Below are 27,551 nucleotides of genomic sequence, written 5' to 3' on the forward strand. Positions count from 1 at the left end.
CCTCGTGGGGTTTTAATCGGTTCTTTTATTGAGGATGAGGGATTGGAGATTTTAAATTCTGGGATGTTACACATTTCCACAGTCCTACTGGGACTTTTACAGCTATCGATCTTTCTCTTTGTACATCTAATTCTTTCCTTGATTTTAATTGGCGAGTCCTACCGGATTTACACGGTAGTGACCACTTTCCGATTTTATTGGAATCTGTGAACTCTGAGCCACAGTCCCGGCCCCCACGCTGGGTTTTAGACAAGGCAGATTGGCCTCGATTCACAGACCGTAGCTCTTTTATCCGTCCGCTGGCTGACTTTTCTACTTGTGCTGAGGCTGTTGATTATTTTACCGATTTTTTTATTTCTTTAGCGCTTCAGACAATCCCTAGGACGTCAGGTCGCTTTACTAAGCGTCCCGTTCCTTGGTAGAACGCAGCATTCACTGCAGCGGTGAAAGAGAAACGGGCAGCTTTCTCTCGTCTCCGGCGACATCGTGGAGACCCGCAGTGCCTGGAAGCTTTTCGGCGCTGCCAAGCTCGGGCCCGCCGCGTTTTGAAAGAGGCACAAACAGCCTCTTGTAAAGTTTATGTGTCTTCCATTAATGCCCACACTCCTCTTACGGATGTTTTTAACAAAGTCCGCCGAACTGCTGAGAATATTTTGCTTCTCCCCCACCAGTTTTGTTGTCTGCTGGGCGATAGGTGGCAGACCCTAGGACTGTCGCCGATTTCCCAGTGTCATGACTCTTCTCCTGGTCCAGATGATATTCCTTATGCCTTCTTGCGCCACATGTCTGACAGTGCTTTTAACTTTTTATTAAATCTTTACAATATGATTTGGCATACCGGTGACTTTCCTACTTCTTGGGCTGTGGCAGTGGTTCTCCCATTTCCGAAACCTGGGAAAGATCATCTCCAGGCTAAGAATTACCGTCCTATATCTTTGACGTCTTGTATTTGTAAAGTGTTAGAAAAGATGGTAAATGTAAGATTCATGTGGTACTTGGAGAGGGGGAAGTACTTGTCATCGGTACAGTACTACTTCCGAAAAATGAGGTTTACTATGGATGCTCTTTTATCCCTAGAGTCTTCTATTTGTGAGGCCTTCGCTTATCACCACCATCAGGTTACTGTATTTTTTGACCTGGAGAAGGCCTACGACACAGCTTGGTGTCATGGGATTTTACGTTCCTTGTTTAATTTTGGTCTCCGTGGCCACCTTCCTATTTTTATCCAGCAGTTTTTATCCAGACGTCTTTTACGGGTTCGTGTGGGAGTGTTCTCCGATGCTACAGCTTTAAATGACGGTGTCCCACAGGGAAGTATTCTTAGTGTTACGCTATTCGCAGTTGCTATAAATGGTGTTATAGATACTCTACCGGATGGCGTTCACAGCTCTTTATATGTGGACGACTTGTGCATCTCTTTTGCTGCTGCTAGGATGTCACTGATTGAGCGAAAGCTCCAACTGGCAATAAATCGGGTGTCCAGTTGGGCCAACATAAACGGTTTTCGATTCTCCACCTCAAAGACCGTGTCTATGCATTTTTGTCGAAATCGTGGTGTCCATCCAGATCCCGATTTATATTTAGCCAATAGACGCATCTCGTGTGATGAGGCCACTCGATATCTTGGCCTATTGTTTGACAGCCGTCTTACTTGGGTTCCACATTTCCGTTCTCTCAAAGCGTCTTGCAGGACGGCACTATCCCTTCTTCGCGTTTTAAGTCACACCTCTTGGGGTGCGGACAGGGACACTTTGCTGCTTCTTCACCGTACACTTATACTTCCAAAGCTGGAGTACGGCTGTGAGATCTATTCATCCGCAACGGATGCACGCCTACGCACGCTTGACCCCGTACACCATGCTGGGGTCCGCTTGGCTACGGGTGCATTTCGGACATCTCCAATACCTAGCCTTCTAGTGGATGCTGGTTTCTGGCCGCTCGACCTCCGGCGCCAGTCTTCGATGCTCCGGTGTTGGTTTCGCACCCACCGTCTTCCTGATTCTGTCCCTTGTATGTCAATGTTGCGGGACTCGCGTTCGCAGGCGTATGACACTCGACCGAGTCTACCTAAACCTTTTGGCCTTCGAGTGGCAAACCTGATGATGGATTTGTCCATCGACCCCACTCCTGTCTACTCTTTCCGGCTCCCACGAGTTGGTTATTGGCAGCTTCCGGTTGTTTCATTATGCCCTCCTGCCATAGATGGCAAGAAGGATTTTTTGCCAGCTCTGTCCCACACACGGTTTTTAGAACACTTTTTATCCATTCTGATGATATCCCTGTTTTTACTGATGGTTCCAAATCCGACGCAGGCGTTGGATTTAGTGTGGTTTTCCCCTCTTTTTATCGGTGTGGCAGCCTTCCTTCGGTAGCCTCCGTCTTTACTGCGGAGCTGTCTGCCATGGTTTTAGCTTTACGGATTATTTTTACTCTCCCGGTGTCGTCTTTTACAATTTTTTGTGCCTGTCGCAGTGCTCTTACTGCTCTCTTGCACTGTCTCCCTTAACCCTTTGATTTTATCAGCCCTGGAGTGGCTATATCTTCTTACCCAACGAGGATATCGTGTTGGGTTCTGTTGGGTCCCTGGTCATGTTGGTGTTCCAGGGACCGCAGACCGCCTCGCTAAAGAGGCAGCAAGTCGCGCTCCGTCTCCTTCCCTTGTTCCGTTTCGAGATATATTTCATGCAATTCGTGTGGCGATTGCAGCACTTTGGCAGAGGAGATGGCTAACGGGGGTCGCAAACTTGAATATGGGAGAGGTTACTACTTCCACACCGACTTCGTATAGGTCACACGTACCTTACACAAAGGTACCTCCTGACCAGGGACCCTCAACCTTACTGTGATGACTGCTTGGTGCCGCTTACGGTGCGGCACCTACTAGTGGAGTGCCCCAGTTTGACTGACTTAAGACACCGCTACCTCTACCGCTGTCGCGGTAGAGATAGCGGTGTCAATTATATCTCAAAGGTCCTCGGACCAGAGTGTCTGGCCCAGGGCCATGACGTTTTTAAGTTTTTGGGAGAAGCTGGCCTTCTCCCAAACCTGTGAGTTTTATTTTATTATATGTATTTTAATGTTTTATTTAATTTTATTGTAGTTTTTTTTTTTTTAGTTACTTGAGATTTTATTGTTTTTACCTGTTTTTAGTCACTTTATCATTTTTCTTTTAAACCTTTTTGTTTTCCATTAGGAATTTTAGCGGCGCCATATGACCTCCGCCGTTGCGGCGCCTAATTTTAAATCCTTCCCCCGTCTCCACACCAAACGTTTAGCCTTACGTGCCTGTGCAGCATCGCTATCCGATGGTCAGGCAGTTCCACAACCTCTCTCACCCTGGCATTAGCACGTTGCAGCAATTGATGACATCCTGCTTCATTTGGACTGGCATCAACAAGGACGTAAAGCTGTGGACCCGCACAGCCTCCAAGGTGATGTGCCACAGCCACTCTTCTCCACCAGGTTTGAGCACGTCCACATCGACCTCGTCGAACCTCTACTGTTCTCTCCAGGTTACAGATATCTGCTTACCTGTGTGGATCACTTCATTCGGTGGTCAGAAAGTGTCCCACTAGCGGATATAACCACTGACTCTGTAGCGCGTACCTTCATTGAAACATGGGTATCCCGGTTTGGCATCCCCCTCAACCTCACTTCAGACTGTGGCAGCCAGTTCAAGTACTGAATGTGGGGTCGTGTCATGACTGCTTGGTATCCCCCACTTCCAAACTAAGAGCTACCATCCTTAGGGTAGCAGCACGGTTAAACGTTTTCACCGCCAGCCTCCTAAACTTTCCACTAGAAGTGGCATTAAGATTGTCCTCAAGGAGGATCTAAAATACTTGTGCTGAGCTGGTGTACAGCATAACCCTCAGCTTGCCAGGTGAAATTCTCAACAGCAAGCCTGCCCTCTAGCCCTATAGTGTTTAGGACTTTGCCAGCTGCCTGAAGGAGTCCTTGGCGTGTCTTTGGCTCGTACAACCCCACACGTCCACCGCCAAGACCTTTGCCAGCCAGGTCCGTAACAGCTGCTCCCATGTCTACCTCCGAGTCAACCGTTTTCAAACGGTCCCTCCAGCAACCCTACCAGGGCCCTTTTAAAGTCATCCGTCGAACTCGGAAGACGTTCACCTTGGAAGTCAATCACGCTTCCCAGACTGTTGCAGTAGACAGGGTAAAACCTGCCTTCCTCCTCCAGAACGTCTCGGAATAGGCCACCACCACTACTACTGCAGCCTGCAGTGCTGCCACACTGTTCCTGGAACTCCGCCGCAAGAGGCAGGTCTCGTTCCTTCTCCTTCGTCTCTAGGGGTGGTAGTATTGTAGTGTACCGTAAAACTTGCCCGTTTTCTTCCACATAACGTTCTCTCTTTCCTATCTCACAATGTTATGTTTTCTCTCTTTCTGTATATTACATTATTTTACTCTCCATACATTTTCATGTACTTTCTTTACAGATACAAATAACCCATCTTTTTCATCTAAATTTCTCTTCACATTTGTACCTGTACATACACGCACACCTAAGTATATATTTCATATATAGTATAATATATACTGTACATAATTAGCCAGAACAGTGTGCTCTGTGAAAGTTCTCGTCAATAAACAAGTAAAAGATGCTCTCAGTTCACTCCTGCTTACCCTTAAGAGAAGTAGAAATCGCCTGTCATTACTGCTAGTTTGTTCTAGTAAACAATATGGAGAGGATTGCCTGATAGCTCTTAACGGAATAACCATGGCGGAACTTGCTCCCGTTTGAGCAACATAAAGGGCAGTTTTCCTCCATAGGAGAATCACACTTACAAAGCTAGCCACTGTGCTTCATTTATGGTTACCTTAAGAGTTACACAAAATGAAAAGCCCCATGCTGCAAAGTTACTTCTTCAGGGAAAATGCGGCACAAAAGTTGAACACCTTGCCATTGCCAAATGATACTGTATCAAAGAATATGCGACTTATGTGAGGATATTAAGCATCAAGACATTGCAGAAATCAAGGAAGCTCCTCTAGGTATATTTGCAATGCAACTTGATGAATCGACTAATATATCTTCTTGTGCCCAGATTCTTGCCTACATGAGGTATGTCGGATGCCCACATTGACAAATGTCCTCATCATAATTTAGAATATGAAGAAACAAGAAATAAAGAAAACATGGATGTATGATAGTTCGCCAGTACGCAGTGTGTTGTCGCACCCAGCCATACAAAAGATTAGAAGAATATAAGTGGGTCAAAAGGAAACAGGTATATGACCCAGACCAGCCCGGGCAGGTAGGTCAGGTCGTTCTTAGATGTTGTTGATACCACACGTGGGGTTCACGTGAGCTTGTACTTGATTGGTGAACGGTACATTTGAGGGGCGTGTTGTGTAGGTCAAGACACGCCTCCATAAAGTTTCTGAAGGAAGATTGTAGAGGCATGGGAGCAGACAGATAAGAGAGAGGAAGCAGAGAGGATAACAGCGGTTCTAAGCGGGCTGCCTTCGGCTGCATAGCGGAGGGCGGCATGAACGTCTTGTACTTCATATAAACATTAATTGGAGCTATAAGTTGCAATGCAGTCTTTTGAGGTAAATTGGAATGGATCATGATACTCGTAGAAGGTTTAGGTATTATTTTAGAATGGTTTATGTGTATATACTGGTTCATAATGACGTCGTTATATACTTGCGTTTTCATTTATGAATAAAGGATCTTGTATACAGCTACGTACGTATGTGCTTGTGTGTTGCTCTGACGAATGAGTTACATAACATATTTACTTGTGTGTATTTGTGTATGAAGTTAACATAGTTCTATGTATGGGTACCAAGAGAAAGAGATTCGTTGAATGAAGTTACTTGTGTGGAAATATCAAAATTTGTCATTAGATTCGGTGGTGTTACGTGAACGGAGTAAGGTAACTATATGTGTATGGTAATATATTTAGTGGTGAGTTACGTTGGTTGCTTGTATTCATGTACTAAGTAAAGGTCATTCTTATATATGGGTAACTGATTGAAAGGGGGAAATGTTGTACTTACTACATATGAGATTTACTGATAAATAAAGCAGTGTTCAGATATTGTAATACGTTAAGAAGATATAGTGGACGACGCTGAGGTGGAATCTGTTCTGATGTGAGAATATATACCAGATTAAAGTATTTCTTATTGAAGTTTGTAGGAGAAATTGTAATGGTTTGCAGTAGAGAAGGCAATAGAAGTTGTGATTGTTATATGTCGGCGCCGTATCGAACATATTATGTAGAGATATTATTTTTGTTAATTAAAGATAGAAAAAAATTTTGACTATTTATAGCCAGTAGTTATAGAATTTGTGCAACGTCGTGCAATATATAAAAGAGTCAGACTTTAATGGAGAGGTTTTGTTCTGTTACCTTTTAGAATCTACAACGATGGGAGAAGACATCTTTGAAGGTGTGTCCAGTATTCTTTTTTTATTTATTTATTTATTTAGTTAGTTAGTTAGTTTTAAGAAGGGCGTTCTTGGGCAAACACGGTGGGATGTACAACAGACAGTACCCCTGCAATGCTAGGCTGTCGGTATGGCTTCCATGCAAAGGTGAAAGCAGCCAACTCCAACGTGAGCAAGATGCACTATATGATTCACCGCTACGCAATAACTGTGGAGGCCCTACCTCCACCTCAAAACCGTATGTGACGATGTTGTAGCCATGGTCAACTTTATTAAAAACATTCCATTGGACACAAGGAAGCTGGGTCTTTTGTGTCAGGAACTTATGGTAAAGAAGAGTCACTCCTTTTTTTATACAAATGCAAGATGACTATCGAAAGGTAACGTAGTGGCTTAAGTTGCGACATTAAAGGAGCTGGAGGAATTCTTTGACAGAAATGAGAAGGAAAAAACAAGGAAGTTTGTGAACAAGCTTTCAGACGGAGGATCACAAAGCTGGCTTATCTCAATGATATATTTTCTTGCATCAATGCACAACTCTAAGGTTACTTGGCAACTGTGATTGATTTTTGTTGACAAGCTGAGAGCTTTTCAAATGAAATTCAAACGTTGGCAAGAAGTCACAGCTGGTACTGTATGCATGACGTTTTTTTTTTTTTTTCTTTTAGAATATTAGCGACGGTTTTTCAGTTCTGTGTAAAGATGATGTGGGTGAGGTCAGTGGTCTTACCTAGAAGCACTTCGTTTCTATTGGTCAAGAGTTGGATAAATATTTATCTGATATCTTAGACTTAGATTGCCAGCTCATTCAAAATCCATTAAAGATGAATCCTAGATCCCTTCCAGATAAATTACAAGAATTCATTGACTTTGTCAATAACTCATCTGCAAGAGCTTCTTTCGATAGTTTGTCATTGACCATATTCTGGGCAACAATGGCAAGTTCTTATCGTCTTTAGCAAAATAGAATTTTGTACGGAACCTCCTGATGTTTCCTTCTACATACCGCTGTGAGAAGAGATTCTCAACACTGTGCTTGATTAGAAATAAATTACGTTCACGTCTTGTAGTCAAAGACGACATACGAGTGGCTCTTTCAAAGACTGTACTGAGGACTGACTTTTTGGTAGCAAAGAAACAGGCCCAACCATCTCACTGAATTCGTCTATACTTTTATCTTAATGCAGTCACACACACTGACTTCCCTGAGTAAGTAACTAATAACTAATTGCTAGGCTTAACAATCAACATTAGTTCGCAGTTAATGGAACACAATGTCTTCTTATTTTCATTTTGTTATTTTTTTCATGCTAGTGACATACCACGCACACAGTAATTTCCCCATATAAGTAACTAGTTATAAGCTGTATATAGCACCACGACCTCACAGTCACAGTTATTGGAAAAATGTATCTAATTTAGTTGTTTTAATATTGTTATATGTTATTCACATACAGTGACTTACCTACTGTATCATCAGTCTGATGATAATTGGAATATCAATTATTTTACTTATTTGTTTATTTCTAAAGTAGTGTGTGTATCAGTGTATTTATGTAAACGAGGATTAAGCTCTGTGAACGCCGCGCAAGCCGTACGTCTTTGTGACGTGGCAGTGGGGAGGTGAGGGTCCAGAGGGAAGGAGGCAATAGGGTGATGAGGTATCGACGAACGGTCAGTCAGGATTAGTTACTGTCCCCCTAACCTGAAGAGTGTTGTGATGGATCACTGGATGTAATATTTACTCAAGATCAGCCCTAAACCGGTATTGCAGTGGCGGGGAGTCTGTTCCCGCTAGGTCACCTACCATACTCCTAATATAGACTACTGAGCTGTACATACTGAATAAAAGGAAGAAGGGATTGTACTGTTTTCTTGGCCCTCAGGGGAAAGATCCACTTAGCCTCTTAACACATGTATCAGTGATGACCTTTTATGATTAGTGCTATTGTGATTGATAGATACTTAGGGAGTATTTCAGGTGTTACAGTTTATGAATCCGACTACTAAAGCTGGTTCGGAAAGTTTATGGAGGTCATCCATATGCGGCTGGAGCTACCGTTGTGAGTTATAATTCTAATGCTTATTCTAAATGAAAATCATTGTTGAATAGTTATATGATTATTTTTTAATTATACTTAGCATATAGTGAAATCTACAAACGTCCGTTCTCTACTTTCATATTGATCTACTTATTAATGATATTTGGGCACTTGAGGTGATATGTGTTTATTGTTATGATTTTGAGAGGTCCAATAAGTTATGACAGTGTTCAAACTGTGTTAATTGATGCCCGATACACCTATATGTGTTTCCTTCTATGCAGGGTGCTGTTGAAGGTAAGGAATGAATACTTGTGTTGATTTAATTTGATAGTCACCGGATGAAGACATTTTGTTGGGTAGCTGTTTCTTAACGTTCACTTCCTGCCAACCAGCCGATGCTTCACAGTCGCTATGTGTGAACGTGTTCCGACTTGAATTTTGTCGTTGCTTCTAGCGACTTGCAATTTCAGACACGTGTGAACCTGCCTTTACTCTATAACGAGCCGCTGCTTCTTGTTCCTTTGGAGCGTAGACAGTAAGAAGTAGATTTGTAGCAATACATACAGCCTATTATTAAATTGATGTTCTCACCTTGATATCCGTACAAAGTGTGTAGCAGCCGAGCTCAAAGCGTATCTGGTCGTTGCCCTTCCCTGTAGCTCCATGGGATATGTAACCTGTGTGATGAGGGATGGAAAGATAACATTCACCATTATGACAGTACTGATTGGGGAACATAGAATAGTGTGTGTGTGTGTGTGTGTGTGTGTGTGTGTGTGTGTGTGTGTGTGTGTGTGTGTGTGTGTGTGTGATTTACCATTCTTTTGGGTACTCTTTAGTAAGTCAGAGGTGGTTCTTTGAAACACCTAACACACGCAATACACCTACCCATGTTTCACCCCGTTCCCGTATTCGTTTATTTATTACTAAGCTTATTTATTTTTCTTGTAATTATTCTATTTATTTCTGTATTTTCATTTATTTATCCATTTTATTTTCATTTATTGTATTTTGCTTTGTTCCTTTTTTTTTTCGTTTCTCCGTTTTTTTGGCGAAGAGCAAGGAGACGTGGGAGTGATTATGAAGCAGATGAAGGATTTTGCTACTCTTTCTGTCCTTTATTGGCTTCTAAATAGGCAATAATACAGGATTGTCAAACTCATTTACCGCAGCGGGCCGCATTTCATCAGAGTAGGTATACAGTCCGCTAGCCAGATAATTATGAGCAAATCGATAGCACTTATTAAAAGAGTACTATAATGATGATACTACTACTACTACTACTACTATAATAATAATAATAAAGATAATAATAATAATAATAATAATAACAATAATAATAATAATAATAATAATAATAATAATAATAATAATAATAATAATAATGATAATAGTAATAATAATAATAATAATAATAATAATAATAATAATAATAATAATAACAATGATAATAGTGATAAACATAATAATAATAATAATAATAATAATAATGAATATGATGATGATGATAATAATAATGATTATAATAATAATAATAATGATAACAATAATAAAAATGATAACAATAATAATAGTAGTAGTAGTTGCAGTAGCAGCAGCAGCAGCAGCAGCAGCAGTAGTAATAATAAAGGTTGATTTAATCTACACTCAGCCATTTATTTACTTTAATTTGCAGTACAGCTGCTCCCAGAAACTTGGCATTTCTTGGCCCATAAAAGTGCATCAACGTTTGGCATTAAGGATTGAGCAGTGGCTACCTTCAGTATTGAGACGAGATGTTCATCAGTTAGTTGAGACCTGAGTCGAGACTTATTCTAATTCATCACAAAAGAAAGAGTTGTTCCCAGACATAGGTATTATCGAACAGTGACATAATCTTTGAGATCAAAATTTTAATTCGGGGATATGTTGGCTCAACATACTGATAAAACGTTTCAATATTAACAGTTGAAAACTTATCCTTCAACATGAAGGCATTGTGGAGCTCAATTAGTTATAATATAAACTGTTATGGTATCTCATCAGCACTAACAGAAAAAGGGTTGCGAAAAATAGAAAAATCATGCTCAAAGTTTTTAAAATCTCCAAATCTTTCTCTGAACTCGTTCACTAACTTGGAAATCATGTTGCAGTATTTTTCGGTGTTGATATCACCATTTAAATCAGGTGCGTTTTACAGGAACTTCACAGTTGTAAAGTGTGCAGTATTACTTGTTGCTAGTTGACGAATAGAGTCATGTAAATCTGTCACCAATTTATTGTGACCTTACCTATTCAGGAAATGCAAGTGTTCTATCATATCAACCAAGAAAGCTAGATCTTGAACCCACTCTTTGTCTTTCAGTTCCTGCACATCCCATCCTTTTTCATGCATAAGCCTTTGTATTTCACTTTTTAATTAATAAAAGCGCTTCAGCACGACTCCTCGGTTTAACCAACAACCATCAGTGTCATATGGCAGAGTTCGCCCCTGAGAGTTAATTTCCTCCAATAAACTTTTGAACTCTGTAGTTTAGACCTCATGCATATATTATGTTCACTGTTTTAATAATTACTTCCATGAAATGATCCATCTTTAATGTCTTACTGTATAGCACTTCTCTGTGATTTATGCAATGAACACCGAAGTTGATGGTCTGAGTTCAGAGCTAGTAGTTTTTCCTTTAACTTGGTTACCACGCCAGATTTTTTATCAACTGCTTGCGGTGCTCCAACTGTGGCCAGACTCACAATTTTCACCCAATCAACATCTATTTTATCTAATGCACCTACCAAATTAGAAAAAAAAGTCATCTCCTTTTGTTGTTCCCTTCATTGCTACCACTTCCACAAATTCTTCAATTATTTACATATTTTCATTTACACAACGTATATAAACTGCAAGTTGTGTTGTGTCAGTTTCATCTGTACTTTCATCCGTTTCTACAAACAAATGTTACAAATCTAACAACTTTTTCCTTGAGTTGACAATTAGGATTTTCTGATAATTCATTTATTTTGTGACACAGTATTTCTTGAGAGGCTTATGCTTCCGAACCTTTGACGTTTTTCAGGGCAAATATCTTCAGCGTCCAACAAAACATCGTATATACGTTTCTTTATAATGTTGCCCTCGAAAAGGTTTCGATGATAATGCTTTTTCTAGTGAAATCTTATAACTTGCCCGAACTACAGCATTACTGACTTCTTGAACACTTTTGAACACTGTTTGCTGTGTTTTGAGTGACTTCTTGAACATTGCTGCTTTTTTAGGGACTGCTCTAATTCCCTTATTTTTTCTTCACACAACTTTCTTTCATCTATATTCATCATTCTTTGAAGCATGAGTACGTGCGTAATGCCTGCGAATGTTAAATTCCTTCGCCACTGCTACAATTTGGTTACAAATGAAACAGGTTGGTTTTCCATTCAGCCATTTATTGCTGAAAAAAAAACTTTCTGCGCAAATTCTTCATTAACTATCCTTTTCTTTGAAAACATGATGAAGGAATTCAAAGTAAATTTATATATGAGATATTGGATACGTAATGTTCCAACAGTCCACTCGACTCGAGGGACATAACAAGACTAATTTACTAATTTTCGTACTCGAAGGCTCGATGAAGCAAGAACCTGCTGCGTCGCTTTCATGTTCAATACTTGTACAGTAAGGAGTAGACGCGCTCAAATGGACATTGAAACAAACATGATAGATATGTCTGATTTACATGAACAGAGAGCGATCTAATTTATTACTATATATATATATATATATATATATATATATATATATATATATATATATATATATATATATATATATATAAGTAATAACCTTAACAGACGAAAGACTGGATTAATCATAAGGAAGGACGACTGGAAGACTAGAACAGCATATGTGCCGCGGACCGCGGAGTGTGAAGGGCCGCATGTGGCACGGGGGCCTCGTGTTTGACACCTCTGCAATAATATGCCAGCTCATATTTCAAAAACCACCAATTCATCACTAGTTTTCTTACAAGAAGATTTCTAGCCAACAACAAGAAAGTTGGGAAAATGACGCACTGAAATTCCCAGTCTCTTGAAAATTCGATTCAAAATACACGGTCAATTAAATGTATTGAATCATTCCTCTTAAAAGGGTTCAAGACAGAATGAATTCCAAAATTCAACTAGAAAATAAATGGAAGATTTAAAACACTCATTACATCTAAAGCACTGGATCAGATTGTGGTGTGAATTTTAAGAGCCAGTGTGACCTCACTGAAATGTTTCCTTTTGTGTCTCACAACACCAGGAAGTAGTCACAATCTGCCCTCTAAAGATAAACTCTTTCTCTTCACAAAACTATATGCATCTTGGTACACACACACACACACACACACACACACACACACACACACACTTCAATTTTCAATCTTTAGAATACTACCTCTCATATATTACATCTTTTCTTTGCCTTACTGAAAAACAACTGTGTCTGAGGCAGCTGACGAAAACCCCTTTTTCTGTTTCCTCCTACTTTCTCTAACTAGTATTTGCGGAACGACTTGACTTGCTCTCGTGCCCCCCTCTGTGAGTCTTCTTCCAGTGAGCAGCACCGGGTCAGTGAGTTTTCTCCCAATGAATATCCTGACAATCAGCACTTTCAGGGATCCCTCTGCCAGTGTGCCTTCTGTCAGTGTACCCCATGTAATTCATCACCTCTGATAGTTGGCCCTCTGACAGTAAGACTTCTCTTAGTGACCTCTATGTCAGTGAACACCCGTGAGTGAGTAAGGTCCCCTACCAGTGAGCCCTGTGCAAGTGAACACCTTGTCAGAATTATTTCTTTGTCACTAGCATCAGTCTCCAGTACGCTACCATGTCAGTACTATTAATATAACCATTACCTCCATGCACACATCCCCCTGTATCGTACCTGCTTTTAATCTCTTAGCCTGCGAGACGAGGGCGCGGGTGATGCAGGGCCGAGCTAGTGCCGTGCCCAACAAGTATCGGCCCTCGTAAACTAGCCCGGCACGAACAGCGGGCCACACAAAATCTTCCACGAGCTCCCGCCGAAGATCTTGCACCACTACCTGACGCACGGAAGGGAGGGATGAGACATGGCACGGGCACGACATCATTCTCTCTCTCTCTCTCTCTCTCTCTCTCTCTCTCTCTCTCTCTCTCTCTCTCTCTCTCTCTCTCTCTCTTTTCAACAGTTTTTCCTAATCATAATTTTATCTTAATATTGTTGAGTCTAATAAGTTATTTCAAATAGGTTTTCAAGACTGATTTAAGAAAGGTCTTTACATATTTTACATATTTACATATTCGTCTATTTTAATGGGATTATTTATTAATGTGCCTTATCCCTTGTCCTTAAATTCTGTCCACAAATAACTTCTGTGGACGTTTAGAATAATCTCAATTATTTATTTTTTTATAATTGTCTTCAATAATCGAACACTTTATTTTCGGAATTATATTCTTGAAAGGATAACATATTTGCATGTAAACTATTCCTTCCTCTAAATAAGAACTAGAGATCTTAGCAAATGATAAATGAACAAAAAAGTTTGGAGTATTGCGTACATTGAACCCACAGGTAAGTTATTTTAAAACATTCATACCATGCAATGTTTACTAATGCAATATTATCACTGTTGTCTTTTTTCATGTGTGTGTCACTCGGGCATGATCATTTTAGCTTGTTCGTAACGCATCCACCACTGATTTAATGTATGCCATTACTTCATTAAGCTCTATCTTACCTCCGCAGCTCCCAGCTTGGTGGCCTTCGCCTTAGCTTTCTCAAAGTCCTCCTCTTGGCCAAGGTCAGCCTAGTGTAACATAAAACAAAATCATATTGTTAATAATCTTCCATCTTATTACGACAGGTGAATGTCTTCCACTTTTCAACGTTTTTATTAATGAATGACTAGCGCTTCACAAACTTTAAAGACCACGCACAAAAAATCATAAAACGTCCGATTTCTGATCTCTTTAAGATTACTGAATGGTGCAGAACAAACTCAGTGCTTTAAAAACACAATTTCTCCGTTTCCTAACTCACATAGCCTACCAGACAACTATCTTCTTCAGTGACACTCATTTGTCCTCTTCTACACTGAACATCTTCAATCCTTTATCTTTAATCTAAATTGGAAACTTCCCCTCTCATCTTTACATAAAACAGCTCCTATGAAATTGGAAACTGAGCGTCTCCGCTGTTTTTTTTTTTTTCTATCACGAACTGCTAAATAATAAATAAAGGCCTTTTCCATCCATGTATGGAGTTTATTTTGTATATGGGTGGTTCCACTCACATCGATCTTTTAGAGATGGTGAAATAAAAATTTCGTTGTATTAACTCTTCTCTCTTAATTTACTGTCCATCTTCTTTCTCATTGCCACAATGTTGCACTTCTTTTTATCTTCTATAATAATATACATGTCAACTGCTCTTCTGATCTTCCTACCTGTATCTCTCTCTCTCTCTCTCTCTCTCTCTCTCTCTCTCTCTCTCTCTCTCTCTCTCTCTCTCTCTCTCTCTCTCTCTCTCTCTCTCTATATATATATATATATATATATATATATATATATATATATATATATATATATATATATATATACATAAACATCGTTACTGGTGAGATGTTATACATTGTTGACACAGGTAAAACTACTAAATACATTGGTTTTTGTCATTAGCTTTTTAATTAAATACTTCGATGTTTAGTTTTGTTGTTTTCAAATTGAATCACATAAGAAAGAGAAAAGCCGTTTGCATGTGATTATGAAGGGGGAAGGGTGTGCGGGCGCTAGGAATTCAACTCGAATTCCGCCTGAAAAAAAGAATCAGACCTTTCAAAGTTAAATATCTTACTACATAAGATGTGTGAGATTCCTTCCATCTTGGAAGTTTCGAGACGTATCTTCCTATTAAATGGATAACTTGGTTCAATGTGTAGTGAAAAGCAGTCATGGTGAATAGCATTCATGGTGAATAGCTCTTTGGTTACATTTAGGTAATGCTCACAGTCCAATCTTCTATACAAGAAAAGGATTTGCTTAAAAGATAATTACGTAAAAGAAAGTTTCATATGATCTGAGATGGATAGTAATTTACTTACGGGCCATGAATCTTACTTACCATGAAAGCGACAACTCTATAGCCTTGTTCGCGAAGCCACACCAGGATGCAAGATGTGTCGAGACCTCCTGAGTAGGCGAGTACTACTGTGCCACGTTCTTCCTCCATATCTGATGCCTGCGTAAAGGAGAATGTCAGGCATATGATATATGATATAGAGAATGATTAAAATATTGGTTAATTTGGTGAATGCAGCAAGAATAGTTTTTCCTCATTGAATATTACGATGAATATCCTACCCCTCATATTATTATTATTATTATTATTATTATTATTATTATTATTATTATTATTATATACATCATCATCATCATCATCATCATTACCACCATCATTATCTCTTTTTTAATGTAAAAGGGAGAGACTGGTCAAATGCAATAAAAGATTGTAAAAAAAAAAAAGGCCCACTCAGTCGCCAGTCCTCTTACAGAGCCTAAAGAGTTAGCCAAGGGACAGGGATAAATTTCTTGAAATCTTTCTCTTAAATGAAGTCAAGTCAGGAAGTTGGAAATATAGACACAGAAGGGAATTCCAGAATTTTCCAAAGAAAGGTATGAATGATTGAGAGTACTGGTTAACTCTTGCTTTAGAGAGTTGGACAACATAAGGGTGAGAGAAAGAAGAAAGCCCTGTGTAGCAAAACCGCAGGAAGAAGAGAGGCATGCATGCAACATTCCAGCGGTGAGAAAGTCTAAAGATAGCCATTCAGAGGAGGGGAGTTGATAAGACGAAAACATTTTGACTCCACATTTTCTAATAGAACTCTGTGTGGAACTCCCCCTTATATGCTAGGAGTATTTCACACATGGGCGGATGAGACACTTTATATATATATATATATATATATATATATATATATATATATATATATATATATATATATATATATACCATGTGGGCTTTTCACGGGAATTTATGGACTAAAGGGGATACTTTTTGGGGTACCTCCTATCTCAAAGTCCACCCGCTAGGAAACCGTTGCCCCGAGTGAGGAAGTCCAACCTACACTCGGACCGTGGACAGGATTCAAACCCGTGTGCTTGGAGACCCTCAGACCCCAAAACACGCATGGTTCCACTGTACCACGGCGGTTGTACAGCGTTAGCAGGTAAGAGGATGCATAAAGACTGGCGGAGACGCCTCAGAACGCCAAACTTCATAGAAGCTGTTTTAGCAAGAAATTAAAAGTGAAGTTTCCAGTTAAGATTATAAGTAAAGGACAGACCGAGGACATTCAGTGTCGAAGACGGGGGCAATTAAGTGTCATTGAAGAAGAGGGAAAAGTCTGGAAGGTAGTGTTGAGTTGATAGATTGAGGAATTGAATTTTGAGGCATTGAACTACTAAATTTTCTCTGCCCCAATCAGAAATCTTAGAAAAATCTGAAGTCAGGCATTCTGTGGCTTTCCAGCGTTATCTGATGACTTCCAGAAGGGTTGGTCGTCTTTAAAAATATGTGGAAAGATATAATAGGGTTGTATCATCAGCATAAGAGTGGACAGGGCAAAAAGCTTGGTTAAGAAAATCATTAATGAATAATAGGAAAAAAAAAGTGGGTGATACGACAGAACCCTGAGGAATGCCACTGTTGATAGATGTAGGAGAAAAACAGTGGCCTTCTACCACAGCAGCAATAAAACACTCGGAGAAGAATCTTGAAATAAATTTGCAAAGACGATAAAAGCCATAGAAGGGTCATTTTCAAAGCTTTGTGCCAGACTCTATCAAAACGTTTTCATATGTCTAAAACAAGAGAAAAAGTTTCACCGAAATCTCTAAAACAACATGACCAAGACTCAATAAAGAAAGCCAGATGTCCAGTAGAGAGGCCCTGACGGAAGCCATACTGGTGATAAGATAGAAAATTGTGAAGTCATTAATGTTTAAGAATCCTCCTATAGAGGATAGATTGAAAAACTTTAGATAAGCAAGAGATTAAAGCAATAGAGCAGTAGTTTGATGAATTAGAATGGTCACCACATTTAGGAACAGGTTGAAAGTAGGCAAACCTCCAGCAAGAAGGAAAGGTAGAAGTCGACAGACTGAGTTGAAAGAGATTGGCCAGGCAAGGTGCATGCACGGAGGCACAGTTTTTGAGAACAATAAGAGGGACCCCATCATGTCCATAAGCCTTCCGTAGGGTTTAGACCAGCGAGGGCATGGAAAAGAATCATTATAAAGAATTTTAAGTGATGCCATGAAATAGTCAGAAGGCGGAGGAGAGGGAGGGACACTTTTCTATTGAATAACGAGTGTTTAGCATGTTGAAGAACAGACTTGGCATAATTGCAGGCAGGAATAGAAAGTGCATGAGATTCAGATGATGAAAGCTCAAGTACCCTTTGTGAGTAACCTCCTTATTATGTATAGCACGAAAACAGGCTGCGTTATACCAAGGTTTAGAAGGAAAAGAATGATGAATGTATGCCTCCATGTCACACACTATTACCTCTGCTATGTGTTCACTACACAGAGACAAGTCTCTGACACGGAAACAGTAATCATTCTATGGAAAATTAGCATAACACTTCCTCAGGTATCCCCAACTGGCAGAGGCAAAACGCCAGAGGCACCTCCGCTTTAGCGAATCCTGAGGAGGATTTTTTTTATTATTTTAATGCAGAAAGGAAGCCAACCAAGGGCAACAAAATATTAAAAAAAAGCCCACTTGAAGTGCTGGATCAATTAAAAAGTAATAAGAAATTTGCCAAATTCAAGGAACCTCCCTCTAAAAAGAAGTCAAGTCGTAGGAAGACGGAAATACGGAAGTAGGCAGGGAGTTCCAAAGGTGAAAGGTATGAATGATTGAGAATACTGGTTAACTCTTGTATTAGAGGAATGGACACAATAGAGATGAGAGGAAGAAGCAAGCCTTGTGCAGCGAGGCCGCAGGAGGAGGGGAGGCATGCAGTTAGCAAGATCAATAGAACAGTTAGCATGAAAATTCCGATAAAACATAGATTTCGGCGGTGAGAAAGAGGCTGAAGACAGTCAGTCAGAGGAGGGGAGTTGATGAGACAAAAAACTTTTGATTCTACCCTATATAATAAAGCTGTATCAGTGGAACCGCCCCCTCCCACCCTCCGCCAAACATGCAAAGAGTGCTCCATACAAGGACGGATAAGGCCCTTGTACAGAGTTAGCAGTTGGAGAGGTGAGAAAAACTCCCGGAGACACCTCAGAACGCCTAACTTCATAGAAGTTGCTTTAGCAAGAGATGAGATATGGAGTTCCAGTTAAGATTATGAGTAAATGACAGACCAAAAATATTCAGTGTGGAAGAGGGAGACAGTTGAGTATCATTGAAGAAGAGGGGATAGTTGTCTGGAAGGTTGTGTCGAGTTGATAGATGGAGGAATTGAGTTTTTGAGGCATTGAAAACTACTAAGTTTTCTCTGCCCCAATCAGAAATCTTAGAAAGATCAGAAGTCAGGCGTTCTGTGGCGTCCCTGCGTGATCTGTTGACTTCCTGAAGGGTTGGTCATCTCTGAAAGGACGTGGAAAGATGTAGGGTGGTATCATCAGCGTAGGAGTGGATAGGGCAAGAAGTTTGCTTAAGAAGGTCATTAATGAATAATAAAAAGAGTGGGTGATAGGACAGAACACTGAGGAACATTACTATAAATAGATTTAAGTGAAGAACAGTGACCATCAACCACGGCTGCAATAGAACGGTCGGAAAGGAAACTTGAGATAAAGTTGCAGAGAGAAGGATAGAAACCGTAGGAGGGCAGTTTTGAAATCCAAGCTTTGTGCCCGACTCTATCAAAAGCTTTTCATATGTCTAACGCAACAGCAAAAGTTTCACCGAAATCTCTAAAAGAAGATGATCAAGACTCAGTAAGGAACGCCAGAAGATCACAGGTAGAGCGACCTTGACGGAAGCCATACTGGCAATCAGATAGAAGATTGTGTAGTGACATGTTTAAGAACCCTCCTATTGATAGATTAAAAACTTTAAACTAGTAAGAGATTACAGCAATAGATGGTAGTTTGAGGGATTAGAACGGTCACCCTTTTTAGGAACAGACTGAATGTAGGCAAACTTCCAGCAAGAAGGAAAGGTAGAAGTCGATAGGTATAGTTGAAAGAGTTTGGCCAGGCAAGGTGCAGGCGCGGGAGCACAGTTTTTGAGAACAATAGGAGGTACCCCATCTGGTCCATAAGCCTTCCGAGGGTTTAGGCCAGAGAGGGCATGGAAAACATCATTACGAAGAATTTTGATTGAAGACATGAAATAGTCAGAGGGAGGAGGAGAGGGAGGAACAAGCCCAGAATCATCCAAGGTGGAGTTTTTAGCAAAGGTTTAGAGACAAATTAAATGGCAGTGGTGCCATCAGGATGAAATAAAGGAGGGAAAGTTGAAAAAGTAATGTTATTGGAGATGTTTTTGGCCAGATGCCAGAAGTCACGAGGGGAGTTAAAGTTTGAAAGATTTTGACATTTTCTATTTATGAAGGAGTGTTTGGCAAGTTGAACAACAGACTTGGCATGATTCCGGGTAGAAATATAAAGTGGATGAGATTCATATGGAAGGCTCAAGCACCTTTTATGGGCAACCTCTATATCATGTATAGCACGAGAACAGGCTGTGTTAAACCAAGGTTTAGAAGATTAAGGTTGAGAAAAAGAATGAGTAATGTATGCCTCCATGCTAGACACTATCACCTCAGTTATGCGTTCAGCAGTCAAAGATGGTCCCACCATGACGAAATGGGAAAGTTCCCAAGATATCGTACCGCACGCCGGCAGATCGCACGCCGAGCCTGCAGAGAGGATCTCCTCATCCAGTATAATTCCAATGGGGAAAACGCTCTGATAATCTTGAATTTCCCAAAAAAATAACATATTATAGTATATCATTCAGTATACCTATTTTGAGGAAGTGTACGTCTCTGGCAGTCGAAATTTACTAAAATATATGTATGGGGATCTCTTAGTAGTAAAAGAAGTCATTTATAAAGTTGTCTCCGACCGTGACGGACGATCATATCCCTGCTGGTCTCTACTCTGACCGCTGTGCGTAGTGAGGTGTATGACTATGGTGCATTTGTTACCACTTATCAAATAACCAGTGCTGGTGACAAACAGCAGCTGGCTGCTTTATAGGGTCTTTTTTTTTTTACTTAATATATAATTCCATATTTACCTAGTTCTCAAGTAAATAATTTTGTTAAATGGTGTGATGATAATCATTTGAATTTAAATGTAAAAAAGACAAAGGAAATGTCAATTGACTTTCGTAAGAGGGAGAGGTGTACTCAAAATCCTGTACTTAAAGAGGAACAGGTAGAAATTGTACACGATTATAAATATTTAAGGGTGCAAATTGATGATAAAACAACTGGTGATGTAAACACAAAGAAGGTGTATGGCAAATGTATGCAGAAAATTCATTTTCTGAGAATTTTAAGAAATCTAAAAGCTGAAAATACTATTCTTGATATGTTTTATAAGTCTGTTATTGAGTCAACTCTGTGTTTTGGTTTAACAACGCTGTATGGGTGCTTCACTGTAAAACACTAGAAAAAAAACTCAAAAAGGTTGTGAGAATTGTTGATAAATTGGGTGTAAAGGTAACAACACTAGATGACCTATATTCTAGAAATGTATCGTGTACAACTAGGAAAATAATGAACGACAATACCCATCCTCTCAATGATAACTACGTGTTCTTAAGATCTGGAAAAAGATTGAGTTTGTCTTCACAGAAAACATCTAGATATAAAATTAATTTGTACCACTTAGCATTAAATTGTATAATTATGTCCATGCAAAAAGGTAAAGTTATTGCTTCCACTGTGATTTCGATTCTGATGCATGATAAATTTACAGCATGGTGTTTTTAAAATAGTGTAGCGTATATAGTTTTAGTTTTGGACCTTACTTTGTCACAGATATTTTATTGTGTGTTGTACTGTATGTGGGTTGTAACTGTAACTTTGAATGATCTGGATCCACAAAGAGTTTCAATTTGTATGTATCACTACAAATTGACCAAATAAAGTAGGTATTTATTATTATTATTATTATTATTATTATTATTATTATTGTTATTATAAAGGCAACGTTAATGATGGAAATGTTATTAAGAGTTAGGTAAGTAGAATTGATATTAGCATGAATGATAATGATAAAGGGTTTAGTATTGTTGATTCTTTTAAATGTTATCATCAATATTGCTCACCTTGGTGTTGCTGTTATGTTCTTTATTATCTATCGTTACTACTACTACTACTACTACTATAGCTATTATTATTATTATCATTATTATTATTATTATCATTTTCATCATTATTATTATTATTATTATTATTATTATTATTATTATCGTTTTTATCATTATCATTATTCTTATTCTTCTTATTATTATTTTTATCATTATTATTATTATTATTATTATTATTATTATTATTATTATCATTATTATTGATGTTATTGTTGTTGGTGTTGGTAATGGTGGTGTTGGTGTTGGTGTTTGAGTTTTGGTGTTGGTGTTGGGCGCAACTAAAGCGTCCACGTCGCTCCGTGGAGCGAATGATTCGTGCGTCTGGCAGGGCAAGTCTTTACTTCCTATCTCGTCATGGTGGGACATTTCTTCATGCCACATCTAAGCGAAGAAATCCCAGAAGTGATTGGCCCCCAGTGGAGTTCGACCATATGCCAGGCATGGTGAGCAACACAGACTCGACCTTGTTAACTCAAACTATAAGGGGTCTCTGTGTGTGTGTGTGTGTGTGTGTGTGTGTGTGTGTGTGTCTAGTGAGTGCACTCACGCACGCTGACTATCCCTTTGAAACGGCACAGAAACCGATCTATAAATCAAACTCACACACACACACACACACACACACACACACACACACACACACACACACACTATTTATAGTCATGGTAATAGAGAAGTTGAGCTCGGTATTTTTTCTTTTTTTTTTTTTTTTGTTTGTAGAAATTCATTTTTTTACACGTACTCATCTTGTCGGGACTCGTGCTTCCTTGCTTCTAGTCTCCACCATGTCCATTCGCAACCCCAGAAATAGGAAGTGGTTCTCGGATTTTTGGTTTTCAATGTCTGTGACTCCCTGCCATATAGCAAATAAGAAACTGATTTAAATGTCATTGATTTTTCTGGCCACAACAAATGGAAAGCTGCTCTAGAAATCAATGACTTTCTTGGCCTTAGCAAATCGTGAGCTGCTCTCTACTATGTGCTAAACTTTCTTGCCGACAGATCGAGTGCTGGTTTCGACATTTCATTACAACCTGCCAGATCTTAGAATTCGAAAACCTACTCTTGAATCTTACCTCACCTCAGAACACTCCCCGTTTTTTATGGCAATGCTGTTGAAAAAAAACATATGGAACCAAATTCTTTTGGTAGGAGCGAAAAGCCAGCACCACTTCCAACAAATATTGTTATGCAGCAATGGTACATCGTGGTGTTTCCTGTACAACTGAGTGCTTCTTCAATAATAGATTTAAGTCTTCCGAATAAAACCAATTTGATAGTTAATACTTACTTACGAATAAGAAAGGAAAACATTACTGTTCATATGAATTTGTAGGTAAAAATTTAATCGGAGTATCATAAGCCTCATCCTTTTACTGTGAGCTGGTCTCTCATCAATTTTCCATCACCTCTTGCTCCTCTTGTAATTGACCTCATCACTTAAAATCTAACTGAATAAATGATAATGATAATAATGATAATAATGATGATGATGCTGATGATGACGATTATAATAATAATAATAACAATTAGAGTTATAACAATAATAATAGTAATAATAATACTGTAATAATAATAATAATAATGATAATAATAATAATAATAATAGCAATGATAATAACAATAATAGTAATAATAATAATAAAAATAATAATAATAATAATAATAATAATAATAATGATAATAATAAATCACGATACAGTGTAAGAGAGAGAGAGAGAGAGAGAGAGAGAGAGAGAGATCTGCTATCACTAGTCTGGTCATCGTCACTACTACTGTCATAACCGTCTTCACCACTAAAACCAAAATAACAATTACGAGGTACTACTTTTACTATACTACTACTACTACTACTACTACTACTACCACTACCACCACCACCACTACTACTGCTACTACTACTACTACTGCTGCTGCTGCTACCGCCACCATTACCACCACCACCGCCACCACCACCACCACCACCACCACCACCACCACCACCACTGCTGCTGCTGCTGCTACTACTGCTGCTGCCACTGCTACCACCACTGCTGCTACTGCTGCTGCTGCTGCTGCTGCCACTGCTACTGCTGCTGCTGCTGCTGCTGCTGCTGCTGCTGCTACTGCCACCACCACCCACCACCACCACCACCACTGCTTACTACTGCTGCTGCTGCTGCTGCTGCTGCTGCTGCTGCTACTGCTGCTGCTACTGCTGCACCACCACCACCACCACCACCACCACCACTACTACTACTACTACTACTACTACTACTACTACTACCTACTATTACCACCATCACCACCACTAACACTACCACTATTACTACTACTACTACTACTACTCCTTTAGTGGTAAGAGAGAGAGAGAGAGAGAATGTTATCCCTAGTCTGGTTATCATCACCATAACAAGAACAAGTACTAATGTTGTTGATTTTGCTGCTGCTGCTGCTGCTGTTGCTACTGCTGCTGCTGCTACTATTACTACTACTACTGCTGCTACTATTAGTGTTATTACTACTACTACTACTATTGCTACTGCTACTGCTACTACTGCTACTGCTGCTGCTACTGCTGCTACTGCTACTGCTGCTACTGCTACTGCTGCTACTGCTGCTGCTACTGCTGCTACTGCTGCTGCTGCTGCTACTGCTGCTACTGTTATTACCACCACTACTACTGCTGCTGCTGTTGCTAGCCTAAACCTAACCTAACCTACCACCATCACTACTACTACTACTACTACTACTATTACTACTACTACTACTACTACTACTACTACTATTACTACTACTACTACTACTACTATTGCTTCTACTGCTGCTGCTTCTGGTGGTGTTGTTGCTGCTGCTGCTGCTATTGCTGCAGCTTCCGCTGCAGCTTCTTCTTCCGCCGCTGCTGCTGCTGTGTCTGTTACTGCTGCTGCTGCTACTACAACTACTACTATTACTACTACTATCACTATAAATGCACCCCAGATCGGAGTGTTCTTCCCGTATCGACCTGAATGTCATGACACACCCCTTCAGCTTTTTCTTCATTATATTCGGTCTTAAAACTATTTTTCAATCTGTAGAACTAAGTGTACCTCTCCTTTACTAAACCTAATATCTTTTTCACTGAAACACGGGTGTCTGAGGGAACTGGCTTTTCTGTTTCATCTTATTTATTCTATCCCTTTTTTGCGTTCCAAAGCTATATTTTACGCAAAAACATACTTGGTCTCCTGCCCATGTTGTTGAATCTTCAGAGTTTTCCACCATCTGGCTAAGATTTTCCAGTCACTCTCTAATTAAATTTGTCTCTGCTTTATACCTCTCATCTACCTCCTTTGATTATAAGATATTTTTTTACTATTTAACTTCAAAAGTAGAGTATATTCTGTTTTTCTTTCTTTTTCTAGAGATCTCCATTCTTGGAGACTTCAATGTTCACCACAAGCGTTCCCTTTCCTCTCCCTTCACTGACCTTCCTCGCCTTCAGCTTTGCTATATTCCATTACTTAAAACAACCTGTGCATCATACTACTCGTATTTATGTTTGTCTTAGAGATACACCAAATGTCCTTGACTTTTTCCTAACCTCTAATTCATCTGCTTATGCTGTTACCCTGTCTTCTCTGCTGGGCTCCTCCGATCACATTCTTACATCTGTATCTTTTCCTATTTCTGTGATCCCTCTTCAAGATCCCGTAAAGTAGAGGTGCCTCTGGCGTTTTGAGATATGCTGATTTTCCATGGAATGACTATTGTTTCCATGTGAAAGACACAGTTTATTTTCCCTGGAATGACTATTATTTCCATGTGAAAAACACAGTTTTGTGTGCTGAGCACATACCAGAGATGATACAGTGTCTGGCAAGGAGGCACACATTTCTCACCTATCTCTCGGCCTAAACCTTCCAAATATTAGTTTAATAGCCTGTTCTCGTGTAATATAAGATAGAGAGATACTTGAGCTTTCCATCACCTAAATCTCATGCACTTTATATTTCTGCCAGGAATCATCCCAAGTCTGTTTTCTGACTTGCTGAAAAAAAACCCTTCATTAATAGAAAATATCAAAATCTTTCGAGAACAAGTGCAATAACAAAATTGGTGGAGTTGGTTATTAATTATAAATTGTTATCTGGGTATAGTGGTACATGTAAAATTAATGTCAGTTTTTACGTGTGAGACGGTTGAAAACAAAGTAAAGACGTGTGGAGAAGAGAGCATCTGACGGTCATGACAGATCTGAGTGTTGCAAACAGGCTACTGCAGGAACTTGCTTTGGAATGTGAAGGATCAGAAGGAATAATTTCTACTCATACAAGGCTGGCAAATGGAACTGTGGTATACAGAAGCTTCGTCATCCGACAAAACACTTCCATTGATACTATTATAAGTATCTCGTTTTGTCCTCTTGTTATTGTTTTTTTTTTTTTTTTTTTTTTTAGTCCAGTGTGATTCATAGAATACTACATATTCCTCACCATTTTCATGAATGCTGTCTCTACTTTGCGTTCCTTCACTACCTTATTATTGCAGATGCAGATGCAGACTGTTGCTCATCACTCAGCTCAAAGAACTTCATGTGAGGCACGAATTTAATAAATTTTATCCTACAATGTACTCAGCTGTACTGCAGGTAAACTGCTTTAAACCACCAGAGCGTAGAGTCAAGTTCCCATGTCATTGCCAAAGAATGCAAGAAGAGTTCATTAACTGAGCAGTGTGTGTGTGTGTGTGTGTGTGTGTGTGTGTGTGTGTGTGTGTATAATTCACTACAGTCGTCTGCTGAACTCCCAGCCAGCCTTCCCTATTACGGGAGATCTCCACTTCCGTTCGCCATGACTGGACATACACCCATATCCGCGACCGCCGTACACAGATTGTATTAGCGCGGCTACGTATCAGTCACACATATCTTACATAAAGATATTTGTTGACCAGGGACCCTCAGCCCTACTGTGATGACTGCCTGGTGCCACTTACCGTACGGCACCTGCTGGTGGAGTGCCTTAGCTTGATTGACTTACGGCACCACTACCTCTACCGCTGTCACGGTAGAGAGCGGTGTTTATCATCTCTCTAGGGTCCTCGGACCAGCGTGCCTAGCCCCTGGCCATGATGTTTTTAGGTATCCCGGGGGAAGCTGGCCTTCTCCCCAATCTGTGAATTTTACTTAATAATGTGTATTTTAATGTTTTATTTTCTTTGATTATATTTTAGATACTTTTAATTTCATAGTTTTTAATTGCTTTTAGTTCTCTTTACGGTGTTTTTTTTTCTTTTATAGTTTTTAATCGCTTTTAGTTTTTTTTTTTTTACGTTTTTTTTTTTTTTTTACATATTGTAGCGGCGCCAGATGACCTCAGATGTTGAGGCGCCTAAACAAAAACCCATCCATCCATCCCCATTACGGAGCGAGCTCAGAGCTCATAGACCGATCTTCGGATAGGACTGAGACCACACCACACTCCACACACCGGGAAAGCGTGGTCACAACCCCTCGAGTTACATCCCGTACCTACTCTACCTACTTAATGCTAGGTAAACAGGAACTACACATTAAGAAGCTTGCCCATTTACCTCGCCGCGCCCGGGATTCGAACCCGGGCCTTTTCGGTTGTGAGCCGAGTGTGCTAACCACTACACTACGCGGTGTGTGTGTGTGTTTCACTGTTTGATCTGCTGCAGTTTCTGACGAGACAACCAGACGTTACCCTACGGAACGAGGTCAGAGCTCATTATTTCCGATCTTCGGATAGGC

General features: G+C 39.7%; 1 protein-coding gene across 1 annotated transcript in view; it reads right to left on the minus strand.

The window, feature by feature from the left end:
- The window catches only part of LOC123510719 (argininosuccinate synthase-like), a 61,118-nt gene that overhangs the window by 24,314 nt on the left and 9,253 nt on the right, over positions 1-27,551 (minus strand). Inside the window, exons 3-6 of the mRNA XM_045266052.1 lie at positions 15,587-15,703; positions 14,205-14,273; positions 13,367-13,526; positions 9,058-9,143 (exon numbers count right to left, since the gene is read on the minus strand). Coding sequence (XP_045121987.1) covers positions 9,058-9,143; positions 13,367-13,526; positions 14,205-14,273; positions 15,587-15,694 — 423 coding nt within the window. The 5' untranslated portion in view covers positions 15,695-15,703. The remainder of the gene's footprint in view (positions 1-9,057; positions 9,144-13,366; positions 13,527-14,204; positions 14,274-15,586; positions 15,704-27,551) is intronic.

The sequence above is a fragment of the Portunus trituberculatus genome, chromosome 30, assembly GCF_017591435.1.
Source record: "Portunus trituberculatus isolate SZX2019 chromosome 30, ASM1759143v1, whole genome shotgun sequence".
NCBI classification, from domain to species: domain Eukaryota; kingdom Metazoa; phylum Arthropoda; class Malacostraca; order Decapoda; family Portunidae; genus Portunus; species Portunus trituberculatus.